Source organism: Microcaecilia unicolor, unplaced genomic scaffold (genome assembly GCF_901765095.1).
Source record: "Microcaecilia unicolor unplaced genomic scaffold, aMicUni1.1, whole genome shotgun sequence".
In the NCBI taxonomy this organism is placed as follows: Eukaryota; Metazoa; Chordata; class Amphibia; order Gymnophiona; family Siphonopidae; genus Microcaecilia; species Microcaecilia unicolor.
Genome location: NW_021963592.1, coordinates 46,171 through 61,425, shown reverse-complemented (window position 1 = coordinate 61,425; position 15,255 = coordinate 46,171). Strand labels below are relative to the sequence as shown.

Below are 15,255 nucleotides of genomic sequence, written 5' to 3'. Positions count from 1 at the left end.
TCCTATTATAATCCTATAACGACTCCGTATGCCTTGTAGCTAATTAGTTTCTGTTTAGAAATTGCATAAAGATACCAACAAATGTACCTGCTGTTTGTACAGTCCTACGTGTTTGAAGTCTTGCTGCATCAGTAGTAAGACTAGCACGGAAAAATCTTAAGCAAACCACTGCACTAAAGCATAGCACATTTTATTGCACCAATCCCTCTGTCTGTTTTGCATGTATGGTATATTGATATGCTTTTACATTAATTGTCCACTCTTTTAGTCCCAGCCAAGGACTGTGTTGCAACCACCTATGTGATTATAAACCACAAGGAACTCTATGTCAGGAGGAGTCTGAGTGCAGATTTGAGAGTTATTGTACGGGAGAATCAGCCAAATGTTATGTGCCTGATCCAAAAGACAATTACACACTCTGTAACATTGGAACAAGGATATGCTTGAACGGGGTAAGTGAAAAACATTGCTGTATGTGGATAGGATGGTAAAATGAAAAGAGCATCATTATTTCAAGAAAATTATATTCACGATAGAGGGTGACTGAAACTGAATCTGAGGCCAAAATTCACTGCTTGGTTTCAGCCAAATATGAAACTGGCCCAGCCCCCGAGCGGGAACAGCTCCTACTCCCTCCATCCTTCCTCCACTACTACCACCACCTCCACCACCACCTCCTTCCCCTCCCCCAAACTGAAGGAGCTCAATTTCCTCCCTACCAGTCACTCCTGCCCAGGCCCGCTGCAGTCCCAAAATGTCTGCCAAGATCTCCAGCAGCAATCTTGCAAGACTGCCACTGGAAGTTGCAGCAGCCATTTTAACTGTGGAGACAGCATAGGCAGGAGTGACTAGGGATTGTTGCTGCCCCTACAAGCTACTAGAACACCAGGTTGGTATGGTAAGCCTGTGGGGTCCTACAGATGGGTCTGGGAAGGGGGACATCTTCTATTTTGGGGGGAAAGAGGGGGAGGAAGTTGAGATCATTCAGTCCTGTAGGGAGAGGAAGGGAGAAAGTTGAGGTCCTTTGACTCCAGCAGGGTGCGAGGGGGCGAGGAAGAGAGCCATAAAGCATAGGGCCAAAAGTTTCTGAAGGCTGAAAGCAGATTTCAGGCTGGTTTTGGCATAGAAACCGAAACTGAAATTGAAGTAAAACCCGGCTGGCTCAATTACTTCCATTGAAAGCAATGGAAGTAAAACCCGGCTGGCTAAATCCATCCTCCTTTTTCTGGAGCCATATGGTAACCCTAGGTCAGCCTCTAATTCATGATCACTCCTGTTATCTTTCTGTGACTTTTCCTGGACTAAGGAACTGTTCTTGTTTGGGAGGTTGTAGTTCCCTTCTGTTGATCTCACAAACTTATTGATACAATGTAGTGTAGTGTGACAAGTGTAGTGTGACACAACATGACACCTATTTCTAGACCAGAAAGAGTCATTAGTGGGTTTGGTGAGTAAACCTTTCTTGTTGGTGGTGGTTTTAATACAAATTTTTACTGACTCTTCTCCGGTGCCAACCAGAGTTTTGCCTCTAAAAAATAACTTAGAAACAATTTCTCTCTATAGCGCCTGACCTAATACAATCATTGTCAAGGATGGGGCTCCTCCTTAACCTTAGGGTGACTTTTGTACACCCCCTGGTTCTTCACTCCCAACACCTCCAGGAAGGTCTTTCAAAGATTATACAACAGTTCTAGTACTTCTCCTCAGTCATCTGGCTCATTTCATACACTTCAACACACTGGTTATCAGGCTGAAGATAATATGAAAATTAGGTGGCTTTCAGACTCCACCATTATTTAAATTGGCTTCCTCTAGCCTTTTCTAATCACTCTGTGGGAAGACTAGTTTTAATCTCCACAATTTTTAATGTAATTTTATGTTATGGTGCTCCAGGAGTTATTACATATGGATTTTACTTCTTTTATTGAAATTTTAATGGAAATGAATCTACCTTCAAAAAATATATTAATTTTAGGTGATTTTAATGAACATGTCAACAGAAGTGCTGAAGATGAAATCGTTCAGCCTTTTCTGTACTTTTTGGATATGTTGGGATGGATGATTGATGGGCCAACACATTTTGGGGGGGATCATATTTTAGATTTGTTTCTTATAGGTAAGAGGTTACCTTTTAATTTTTTAAAAATCAAGGACCGCAAAGTGCCAACATTTTCTGGGTCAGCCTAATCTGGGAAGAGGAGATTGGATTTTGTGGGAACTGACTTGCCCTATTTATAGTTCACCTGCTTATAAACACATCTCTCACTAATTAGCTTATTCTTTATAGACAACAGCTACATATATGATCAAACATCTCACATAGTTACAAACTACTCAGGTAGGTTTAACACGTGTGCTTTCCATGAATTTCCAAAGGGAAATCACTCAGGCACTTTCCCTTTGAAAATTTGGGTGAAATATGTGACGTAATATATTGCCTCTGTAGTTTGCACTGTTCTTTTGCGCAGACAGGTGAGAGGGAGAAAATTATCATATATACATGCTGAAAAGCATGCACATTGTGAAGCTTGTGTCCGCCTTTTAGGTGGGAAATTTTCCACACAGGCCACTTTACTCCAGTAAATTGTTTTTTAACTGCATAGATGGCCTTGAAGACCACTCCACATATTTTACAGCTTTGTACATTATGCAGATTTCTAATTTCATTAGATTTAATTTTCTTTCACAGTTCTGTCATCAGTCACTTTGCGTCAAATATGGTTTGGAGCAGTGTGATTGTGACAGCAGCTCAATGCAAGAGAAATGTAATCTGTGCTGTCAACTGCCAGGTAAGATGGAGTCAGAGTTGTGGAGTGGAGTCGGAAGCAATTTTGGGTTGGGTTGGAGTCGGAATCCATAAACATGTTCCAACTCTGACTGCAGCTTCAAAATAAAAACTTACGACAGTTTATTGCATACTTTCATTTTGACAGCATTTTTTTTTGTTGTGGTCTATTAATCCTAATTTTGTACATAAAGAAATATCCTGTTTTTGTAATTAATCAAACTTCTCTTAGATTTACTATACATAGTAGGAGTCAGAGCAGGGGATGGACGATAGAAAAATAGAGGAGACGGAGTTGAAGATTTGGTGTTCTGACTCCACAGCCCTGGTTCTGGGTTAACTTAGGTGTCTATGGCAGAATTTTCAAAAGCAGGCACGTTAACAAGAACCTGTTCCCAACCCCATGACTGCAAATGCCTCCACTCTATACAGGCAAAGTTTATTTATTTATTGGGATTTATTAACCACCTTTATGAAGAGATTCACCCAAGGCAGTGTACAGCAGGTACAGTTTAACATAAATCTTACAATTTTGTTAACAGAATAACAATAGTAAAATACCAAGAATAAACATAAATACAATAAATGTGGAAAACTTGAAAACAATAAATTGAAACCTAATAATAGAACTACTGTAAAACAGCATCAATAATATACACATTTAACTGCACTGGAATTCAAGTACCAGAGATATAATACCATGTTAGCATAATACTAATGATACACTTAATAAGCATGCATTAGAACATTCAGCTAACATAGATATGATGCTAATGATTTTCTGCAATACAGTTTACCATATAGCTGAGGGGCCAAGAGCAGATATATGATGGGAACAAGATGCGTGGTACAGAGTCAGTTGGGGTAATTTGATAGTTAGCTAAAATCAAAGCTAGTTGCACATATACAGGCTATACATACATAACTTTTATGCACATATCAGGCATGCATTTTTATAAAGGCTTATTTTCCCAGAAAAAGCACTGCTGTACACCGAGAAATGCTATTTAAATTGCCTACCCTGGGATAATAATATCTGACCTCTCTGATGTGTATTGATAGGAGATGATCAAATGTGTGTCAGCACTGCCTCCATGGCACTGCAACAGTACTTTAATGGCACCAGAATCTCACTTCCTCCGGGCTCTCCATGTGGACAGAGACAAGGCTACTGTGATAAATTTCACATCTGTCAGCTTGTGGATGCAGACGGACCAATTGCTAGACTGAAAAATGCAATCTTGAACTTCATTGAACTGGAGGATATATCAACCTGGATGAAAGTGAGAAATGTTTAGCATATATTTCTTCCTTTCTGTATTTTTTAGCCTGTCTGTGAATGAAATGTATTTTCCTTTTTTCCTGCATCTCTTGTTTTCAGCACATTTTGAAGCTTTCATGCATTAAAGAGACTGCCCAGCAAGCAGAAGGTCACAGATGCCTTTGCACATTAAAGCAGGTTCTGATATGTTTCTTATGCACTTTTCCACAAATGTGAGCCACACAATAGTGCAATGATTAATTTTTAAAATGCAAAGTTTATTATTAGCCCATTTTCTAAAGAACAAATCAGCTTGCAGTAACACATTCAAATTCATACAAATAACATGCAAAGAGTAGACAAGCCAGTAAAACTATAGAAAAACCTGTCCTAAAAACTCCTTCATGAGGGGAAGAGGTCAAGCGTCATCCAATTACATCTGAAAAAACAAATTATACCCTGTTATAGATGCTGTATCAGCTGTAATCCTTCTTGTCTATAAATCTATTGTCAGCATAGCCTTGCTCCTGGTCTTTCCTACCATAATTTGTGACTCAGATTCTAATTGAACAGAGTTATCCTGCATTCAAGAAGGCTAATATTATATGTGATGTTGTGACTGAAAGAAAGATTATTATTTCTATAGCACTGTATCAACATAGCAATCAATGGCTGGCCCAGTGCCTCACTGGCAGTGCTGGTCCCTGATTTGCAGGGCCGTGCCAACACGGTAAGCACCGCAGGGGGGCGCCTGCCTTCAAGGGCGCCGCGCCGTCGTGTTGTATTTTAAAAAAAGCAAACCTTACTCCTCCGCTCCATCCCCGATTCCCCGGCGCTTTAAATTTACCTCGCTCCGCCTCCGTTTGCGTAGCATCAGTGAAAGCGCTGCCTGTCTGACGTCTCTCCACCAGCCTTCCCTTCGCTCGTTCGTTCCCTCTGTGTCCCGTCCTCAAGGAAATTACATCAGAAGAAGGCGGGACACAGAGGGAACGAACGAGCGAAGGGAAGGCTGGTGGAGAGACGTCAGACAGGCAGTGCTTTCACTGATGCTGCACAGACGTCAGAGGTGGAGCAAGGTAAATTTAAAGGTCCGGGGGGGGGGGGGGGGCACGCGTGCCAACTGATAGTCTGCAGGGGGGCGCCAGAGACCCTAGGCACGGCCCTGCTGATTTGATTCCTGAATTGGGTCTTCTGTATCCAGGGTTAGCTGAGAATGCTGCAGATCCAGTATTGACATCCTCTGGGGGAGGGAGGAATGGTCACTGTTAAAGTGGTCAGATTAAGGCTGTACCCTACCACTGAGCAACTGTGTGATTCGCACATGGCCCTGCTTTTCTGCCCCTACTAACCTATGTAAATGAAATTCCTTAATGGGTCTCTACACATGGTCCCACATCTTCTGCAACCCCCACGGACTACCACTGACCAGATTTAGAACCTGGTGCATGGCTCCTGCCATCACTGTAATGATCAAATAAGGAACAGTGAGTGGGGGAAGACTATTAAAATAGGGGGAAATCCCCTATTTTAATAGACTCCACCCCATTCCTTATCTGTTAGTTTCCCAGGTGGGTTTCCCAGGTAGTTTCCTTATCTGGTGGATTCCCTAGGTTGTTGAAAATAAAGGCTCAGGTGCCATGTTCCGACCATGGTTCCAAATGAGAGGGGAAAATACTGGGCAAAATATAAAAATGGATAGATATCAGAGGTAATTCAATAACTGTGTACCTATATTTAAATGCCTAGTCTATAAATGAAAATAGACTCCATTCTTCTAATCATTTATGTGCATAATAAGCATGTATTAGTGCCTATTTTATAGAATTACACCATCATGTCTATGTCAATTTCTATATCAATGCATATCGGGGGCAGCTCAAGGCAATCTGCTGCCTGAGGTGAGGGATCAGGAGTTGCTGTTACCCCCCCCCCCCCCACCCCATCCCCCCGCCCTGCCGCTTGCTGTCTGCTGCCTTCTCTTCCCAGCCCTGCAGCAGCAATAAGCAGAATGATAAATATGGGGCTTCTGAGACCCATACATGCCTCCAAGGCCCTACCGGTCATGCCCCGTAATGTGAAAGTATGCATCAGAGGGGATGTGACCAGCAGGGCCTTGGAGGTGTGCATGGGTATCAAAGGCCCCATGTATATCATTCAACTTTTTACCAAGGAGCGGGAAAGACAGTGGCGGCTGAGGCTATTCGGGAATTTCTGCTAGCAAGGAAGTCACAGCTGGAGTGGTTGAGGGCACTTCATGCTGCTCCAAAAATTCTGCCACCTGAAGCACCCGCCTGATTTCGCCTGATGATAGGGCCACCCCTGATGTCCATGGTTACAGAGAGACAGTCCTGCTGTGAAGAAATGCTGTGAGAATCTGTGTATGTTCATAGTGGTATTCCTACTCACTTGCCCTGTCCTTTTATCCTGACCTCTTTATTCCCTTACCCTTATTGTTCTGTATGTCTACCTGTCTTATCTAGATTGTAAGCTCTTTGAGCAGGGACTGTCTTTTTGTGTATGGTGTACAGCGCTGCGTATGCCTTGTAGCGCTATAGAAATGATAAGTAGTAGTAGTAGTGGTATGGTTATATAGACACTAATACCAAGTACGTGCATGTTCCTGGGGATACAGTATTACTGTGAAGATTGTTAGCAGTAATAGTAGTGACCCACTAGCTATTGCAGTATTACATGGCTAAATGAGAAACTTGAACCTAGTCAAGTCAAGGTAAGCAATATTCTGGCTGCCCAAAATTAGTAGGTGTGGAGGAATACCCTAATGATTAGAGCAGTGAGCTAGGAGCCAGAAAAACTAGAGTTCAAATACTTGTGCTCCTGGGCAAGTCATTTAACCTATTGCCTCAAATACAAACTTAGGGGTCCTTTAACTAAGCTGTGGTAAAAGGGGGCCTACACTAGCGTCAGTGCGGGTTTTTGACATGTGCAGAGGCCCCCTTTTACTGCGGCAGTAAAAGACTGTCCATTTATGGGAAAAAGAAATGGCCAAGCGGTAAGTGAACCACTTACCGCACGGCCATTTCAGTGGGAAGCCCTTACCGCCACTCAATGAAACGGTGGTAAGGGCCCCCATGGTAACCTGACAGTAACCGAGCAGTGTGCGGCACTGTCTGATTACTGCTGGTTAAGTTCTGGTGCTACAAAAATAGGACATTTTTTGTGGTTCTGGACATGGCGCGCGTTAGGGGTGGGAAGTACCGCCAGACTCCTGCAGTAGCCTGGTGGTAGTTCCAGATTGTTGCTTAGTAAAAGGGCCCCTCAGATTATAAGCCCTCTTGGGACTGGAAGATGCCTACAGTACCTGATTGTAACTCACCTTGAGCTACTACTGAAAAGGTATGAGCTAAATTCAAATCTCCCCTAGGTCAGAGCTGCCACTGGGCTATCTAGTGTCCAGGGAGGAAATGGTCTTTGGTTTCCCTCTCCTTTGTGTTTTTTATTGTGTTTAAATGGCGGTATACCAAAAGTTCAAATAAATACTTTTCACTTTAAGAATTGGTTCAAAGCCCTCAAATAAACTTACCTGTTGACTTTACAGCTACCTGCATGCTACTTGCCCCAATCATTCCTGTATTTGTAAACCGCTTAGAAGACAGTTTTTGGCATATGTGGTATATCAAGCCCATGTAAATAAATAATAAATAAATAAATGTCACTTCTGATGTAATGGGTAAGAATGTTAATGTCTTGAACCACCAGGATCTCATTCAGTACAAACCATTGTTTTGAATTTTTTCTCCTAGGCACATTGGTGGGCCATCCTTCTGGTCATATTAACATTAGCAGCTCTGATGGCTGGCACAGTGTTCCTGCTTGGGAGAACTCTGAATACTGAGCCTCCTAGAAAAGGTAACCTCAGCTTCATGCCTAACAGCATAATTCAGACTGAGGACATAAAACCGATGCACTGATCCATGTAATAGGCAGAGGTTTCCTAAAACTACTGAAATTGCTTTGGCTTAATTCTTGCTTATCAGATTGATATAGGGGCCAATGTGGTAAATTGTCTTGACACTACTGCAAACATTAGTGAGCGTTAAATGCATTCCTAACACACACAAGCTAGTTTACATTTTATTTATTAGGATTTATTTACCGCCTTTTTGAAGGAACTCAAGGTGGTGTACAGTAAGAATAAATCAAACATAAGCTATAGACAATTACAGCAGTAAAATATTTAAATAACAAGACAAAGTATGACGTGGAGGAGGATAATCGAACGGCGCCGGCCATCTCCATGGCCGGCCATCTCCGAGGATGGCGCCGTGAAGGGGCGGAGCCAACTGTATTTTTGAAAAAGATGGCCATCTTTTTTTTCGATAATACGGTTGGGGCCGCCCAAATGTCAGAGATGGCCGGGTTTGAGATGGCCGGCATCGGTTTTTGCCCATAATGGAAACCGAAGCTGGCGATCTCAAATCTGGCCAAATCCAAGGCATTTGGTCATGGGAGGGGCCAGGATTCGTAGTGCACTGGTCCCCCTCACATGCCAGGACACAAACCTGTCACCCTAGGGGGCACTTCTAAAAAGTAAAAAAAATAAATAAAAATAGCTCCCAGGTGCATAGCTCCCTTACTTTGGGTGCTGAGCCCCCCCCAACCCCTTCCCAAAACCCACTCCCCACAACTATACACCACTACCATAGCCCTAAGGGGTGAAGGGGGGCACCTACATTTATTTATTTATTTATTGCATTTGTATCCTACGTTTTCCCACCTCTTTGCAGGCTCAATGTGGCTTACAATACATCATGGATACTGGAAATGAGAGGAGGATATACATTTGATTTTACAGAAGGATTTTGGGTTACATGGTCATGAAATATTAGATAGTGGTATTGCAAAACACATTAACATACATTAGGAATACAGATAGTGGTATAGCAGAAGACATTATAAGACATTAGACGTGTTACGAAGTTTCTGGGTATATTTAGAGATTTTTACATGTATTGATCTTTGTGGTATATCTTTTCAAAGAGATGAGTCTTTAGTAATTTACGGAAGTTGGCCAGCTCGTTGGTTGCTTTCAAATTGCATGGTAACGCGTTCCAGAGTTGCGTGCTCAAATAGGAGAAGGTAGAGGCGTGCATTAATGTGTATTTCAGACCCTTGCAGTTGGGAAAATAAAGATTAAGGAATGTTCGAGAAGATTTTTTTGCATTCCTGGGTGGCAGGTCTATTAGGTCTGACATATAGGCTGGGGCATCTCCATGGATAATTTTATGAACTAGGGTGCATACTTTGAACGTGATTCGTTCTTTGAGTGGGAGCCAGTGTAGTTTCTCTCGTAGGGGTGTCGCACTTTCATATTTTGGTTTTCCGAATATTAGTCTGGCTGCCGTGTTCTGGGCTGTTTGGAGTTTTTTGAGTATTTGTTCTTTACAGCCGGCGTAGAGTGAGTTGCACTAGTCCAAATGACTGAGTACCAGTGATTGTACCAAGTTGCGGAAGACGGTCCTTGGAAAAAATGGTCTTACTCTTTTTAATTTCCACATTGAGTGGAACATCTTTTTGGTTATGTTATTCGTATGATTCTCAAGTGTTAGGTGCTGATCAATGGTGACTCCTAGAATTTTTAGGGAGTCCGAGATTGGTAGATTTAGTTTTGGTGTGTTGATGGTGGTAAATTTGTCCATGTTGTGTTGCGAGGTAAGTACTAGGCATTGTGTTTTTTCTGCATTGAGTTTCAACTGAAATGCATCTGCCCAAGAATGCATGATATGTAGACTTTGGTTGATTTCATTGGAAATTTCACTTAGGTTTTGTTTGAATGGGATGAAGATCGTTACATCATCAGCGTATATGTATGGGTTGAGGTTTTGGTTCGATAGTAATTTGGCCAAGGGTGTCATCATTAGGTTGAATATGGTCGGTGAGAGGGGGGATCCCTGTGGAACTGCATTCAGGTATCCATGTGGCTGATGTTATCGAAATTGCTGTCACTTGATATGAGCGTGTAGTTAGGAACCCCTTGAACCAATTGAGAATTTTGCCTCCGATGCCGAAGTATTTGAGGATGTGTAATAATATTCCATGATCAACCATATCAAAGGCGCTTGGCATGTCGAATTGTAGAAGTAGTATGTTCTTGCCAGTTGCTATCATTTGTTTGAATTTGGTCATAAGCATAACTAGTACGGTTTCAGTACTGTGATTAGAGCGAAATCCTGACTGGGAGTCGTGTAGTATTGAGAACTTGTATAGATACTCTGTGAGTTGTTTGGTCACCATCCCTTCTGTTATTTTGGTAATTAAGGGAATGGATGCTACTGGTCTATAGTTAGTTAATTCAGTGGCGTTTTTCTTTGCATCTTTAGGTATGGGGGTGAGTAGTATGTTTCCTTTCTCACTTGGGAAGAGTCCATTTTGTAGCATAAAGTTCACATGTACATGTGGGTACAGTGGGTTTCGGGTGGGTTTTGGAGGGCTCCCATTTTCCACCACAAGTGTAACAGATGGGGGGGATGGGCCTGGGTCCGCCTGCTTGAAGTCCACTGCACCCACCACAACTGCTCCAGGGACCTGTATACTGCTGCGATGGACCTGAGTATGACATTTGAGGCTGGCAAAAAAAGTTTTTAAAGTTGTATTTTTGAGGGTGGGAGGGGGTTAGTGACCACTGGGGGAGTCAGGGGAGGTGATCCCCGATTCCCTCCAGTGGTTATCTGGTCAGTTGGGGCACTTTTTTGGGACTTGGACCTGAAAAAAAAGGGACCAAATAAAGTGGACGAAATTCTCGTCAAGGCTAGCTTTCCTTTTTCGATTATTGGACAAAGCCGGCCATCTCAACGCACGCCCCCATCCTGCCTTCACTACCATGCTGACACGCCCCCTTGAACTTTCGCTGACCCCATGACGGAAAGCAGTTGAAGCCGGCCAAAATTGGCTTTCAATTATACCGATTTGACCGGATTCAGGAGATCGCCGGCCATCTCCCGATTTGTGTCTGAAGATGGCCGGCAATCTCTTTTGAAAATAAGCTGGATAGTATACTTCTTACAATGTCAACACAATACGTAATAAAACATTTTCATAGATAGCGTAGGGTATATGAAAAGATGAAACATATAGATAGGTAAGAGAGTAAGAGGAGTTAGAAAATAAGGGGACTAATTTAAAGAAAGTTGAACATGAGGTCAGAGGGGTAATTAAATATCATCTCAGCTAGGCTAGAGGTGGATAAACATGTCCTGCTGCAGTTTGTGCAGCCCAAGTCACTCCTTGTGTGTGTGTGTGAGACTAACATTTTAGTTAGTTCTTCCATTAAAGGTTTGGTCGAAGAGCCAAGCTTTCACCTGCTTCCTGAAGTAGAGATAGTCTTGTGTTAAGCAGAACTTTTCATGGAGTGCATTCCAGAGTGTGGGGGCTACTCCAGAGAAGGCTCGCTTGTGGGTATAACATCCTGTAATGTGTTTTGGAGAGGGTGTGGTTAGGGAAACTTCTTGGGAAGACCTTAATGACCTTGAAGATATGTAGAGGGAGATCCTGTTCTTCAAGTACTCTGGACCATTTTCTTTAAGGGCCTTGAAGGTCAGAGAGTTTTAAATTTGGCTCTGTATTGTACTGGTAACCAGTGAAGTTTATGCAAAAATGGTATGATGTGGTCATGTCACTTGGAACCTTCTGCAGCATTCTGAATCAATTGGAGCTAATGCAAACCCTTTGTAGTCAGACCAGTGTAGAGTGCATTACAGTAATCCAGTCTTGATGTTATCATGGCATGCACAACTGGGATAAGACTTGCCTTTTCAGTGTAAGGAGAGAGGCAGCATAGTTGTCGCAAATAGTAGAAGCAGGTCTTGAAGGTTGCTTGAATTTGGGGAATCAGAGAAAGTGTTGCATCTAACTGTATTCCAAGGTTCCTGACTTGTGATTAGAGGAGGATTTGCGTTATATTACATGCTTTAATAGCTCTATTAATTTGTGTAAACTAGCTTTTATTAGTTTTGCTATATTTATAAGATAACAAGCACAACTTATATTACTGTTCTGTCAGGTAGATGTTGGAGGAAAAGACCTCAGATGTTCGGCTCTTTGTTGTGGATTTTTCCACAATGTTGCCGTAAGAACTTCTTCACTGGTCTTAAAAACTCCGGTGATTAGTTTTTTTCAGATTTTTATATTTTTTTCTATTTATTATATTACTCTGTTTAGAGTTTTTCTTTGTAAGCTTCTTTATTATATAAACACTGTAAACTAGAAGGACATTTGATGTTTATCAAAAGAAAGTATGAGGACACTTATCTGAACTTAAAGGGACTTCTCAGCGGTTATCTCAACAGAGTGCCTCCGTTTCACTAAAACCTGGAGACTCCCCAGCAGAAATAATCAGCAAGTTTGCAAGCAGGACATGCAGAGTGGAGAGTATGCATTGAAAAGGTACATATACAGTTGGTTGTCTCCCGAAGAAACTTTTAGTGAAACGGAGGCGCTATGTCGAGATAACTGCCGAGAAGGCCCTTTAATACCAGTGAAGAAGTTCTTCTGGCAACATTGTGGAAAAATCCACAACAAAGAGCCGAACACCTGATGTCTTTTCCTCCAACATCTGCGTGACTTAGAACAGTAATATAAGTTGTGCTTGTTATCTTTTAAATTTAGAATATTCTACTTAGCAAGCAATCTGCCACAGAATATATCAATTAGTTTTGCTATGAAATCTATAATAATGAAATAAGAAGATGGAAAATTCTGCAAAACAGCTCATTACCTATTATACAATGAGAAACATCTGAAAAACGTCTTCAGAGATGCATTAATGCAAAACAAATAGTAGGGCTGGCCCAATCATTCAGCAAGACTAGGCAGTTGCCTAGAATAGCAGTTTCTTGGGTGCAGCAGAAGGTCATTACGGCAGTGCAAAACAATAGCCACACAAATTCAGAGAACCATCAGCATATACTTTAACCTGCATTTTTATAGAATGTGTTTGTGATGATCACGATGGGTTTAATTATCAAAATGTTAGGCTAGAAGGCCTGTAGACTAGGGGCCTGAAAGTTAATTAAGGGGAGGGAGTGAGGGGAGGGGTAAGGCTGAAGATTTTGCATATGGCGCTCATCACTTTTGCACCAGCTCTGACACCTCAAGTAGATGCAGTTAAGTTTTTGCAGTACTATCCATATGCACACACTCATATGTGATAACACATGCCTCATTTTCATATTATTAATATAATCTGATAATATTTAGCATGGGGCTGATATTCAGACCGCGGGAGTTAGCCAGGTTGCCTCACATGATCGATGGTGAACCCGGAAATTCAATTCCGGGCCGTACCCGGCAACTGGCATTGAGTTTCCAGGAACATTTTTGGCCACTATGCACATAACCAGTGAAGCTGATATTCATCAGTTGACTGGCTAAGTTATAGCGACCAAAGGTAGATCTGCTATTTATATAGGTCTATCTGGCCACTAAACGTAGTGAAACATTTCAGCTTAAGCATCTTCTATAAGCAGCGCCTAGATTTAGGCCCACTATATAGAACATGCTTAGTTGACACCCTAGCGCCTAAATCTATGCACCTCCATTTACATCAGTGAAAAAATGGCGTAAATCCCAGAACGTAGATTTAGGCGCAGAGGGCCATATTCTATAACAATGTGAGTAAACATTGGAACGCCCATTTCCCCACTCATAACCACGCCTCTTTTTGCCTACATTCATTCAGATTTAGACACTGTGCATTACAGAATACGCTTAGCGATTTGCGCACTTAAATTCTAATTATTGTCAATTAGTGCTCATTATTGCTTGTTAAGTGCTACTAACGCTGATTAGCTTGTTAAGCCAATTAAGTTACATGCATTGTTTATAGAATACGCTTTAAGTTCGGTGGGGAACACTAAGCATGCTATATAGAACCTGGAGGTAGGTGCTAATATTCAGCCGAGATAGCTGGCTATCTCATGCTGAATACTAGCGCTTAGCCAGGCGGCATTTCTACATGAGTTAACAGGTGAACTTAGTGCTGTTTAGTAGATGGCATCTCTACCGTCCTACAGAAAAGGCAGAATTACGTAGGTAACAAATTCTGTATTTCAAGCAAGTTAGAATAATAAACTCCTGTTTATACTTTGTTTTTATCTTCTCAGAAAAACGCTTGGAAGGGAAGACCCAAAAACCAGCCTCTCGTGGAGAAAGACAAAAGATAATTTACTGGGAAAGGGAAGATTACCATTTTGAGACTTCACATGTGGAATATGAGACCAGAATATAATGAACTTCAGTGGAACATATGTAATCCAGTCCCTGTGTGTGAGGAACTACTTTTACTGGATAAAGTAGAGTGGTTGCAGTGTTAGTGTACTTGAATAAGCAGAAATGCAGATCAAGCAAAAATAAAATTAGAAGGTACCTTTTTCATTAAAACAAATATCAAAAATATCTAGGAGTATAGTACCTATAGAGATAGATAAAATCTGTGCCCTAAACATTAAACCTCCCTTGATAAATTGGATAGGATATTGAAGGAATGGCATGAATTACCCTTGTCATTGGGAGGGAGAATACAGTTGATTAAAATTATCAATCTGCCCAAATGGCTTTACCTCCAAGCCTGCCAGCAATGGTTCAAAGAAAAGAAATTGAGAATGAAGCTTTCTGACCTGCAGGTGTTAAAAGAGGAGAGAGGAATGCTACTGTGGGAGCATTTGCAGAAACAGTTAAATCAAAATTTTCCAAAGTCACTTGAACTTTGTCTCTTAAATATAACTGGTGACCTAGACTTGGCACAAGATGAGCAAATATTTGTTTACAAGCCATACGTAATGGTGAAGCATATTCTGCTTCAGTGGATCTATCCAGAACCTCCCACCATAGGAGCCAACTTTTCAAAATGATTGGGGGTGCTAAGCCCAATGGAAATAACCCCTTTCTGGACACGTACAAGGAATTTTCTCAATATTGGGGGTGCTCAAGCACCCACAGCACCCACAAAGTCGGCTCCTATGCCTCCCAATGTAGCATTATGGAGGGCACAAATGCATGGTTTGATTCACATGGATGTTTATCAGTGCTCTGGGGGAGGGGGGAGGGGATGGAGATATAGATAAATTCCTAAAAATGAAGGATTCCTTCCTAAATTTCCTCACATCCTGATTCTGGCATGTGCTCTTGAGGCATAAGGGTAGAGTGAGAGAGGGAGTAAGATTAAGAATCTATTGGTCAACCTGTAGAGTTGTTA

The 15,255-nt window shown here is 41.8% G+C and overlaps 1 protein-coding gene across 1 annotated transcript; it reads left to right on the top strand.

The window, feature by feature from the left end:
* Positions 1-1,404: 1,404 nt before the first annotated feature.
* Positions 1,405-14,957, top strand: LOC115459484 (disintegrin and metalloproteinase domain-containing protein 10-like). Its single transcript, XM_030189290.1, has 7 exons — positions 1,405-1,447; positions 2,288-2,338; positions 2,447-2,472; positions 2,690-2,789; positions 3,848-4,068; positions 7,808-7,913; positions 14,165-14,957. Exons 1-7 carry the CDS (start codon positions 1,405-1,407, stop codon positions 14,287-14,289), a joined length of 672 nt encoding a protein of 223 aa, XP_030045150.1. The 3' UTR covers positions 14,290-14,957.
* Positions 14,958-15,255: the final 298 nt, after the last annotated feature.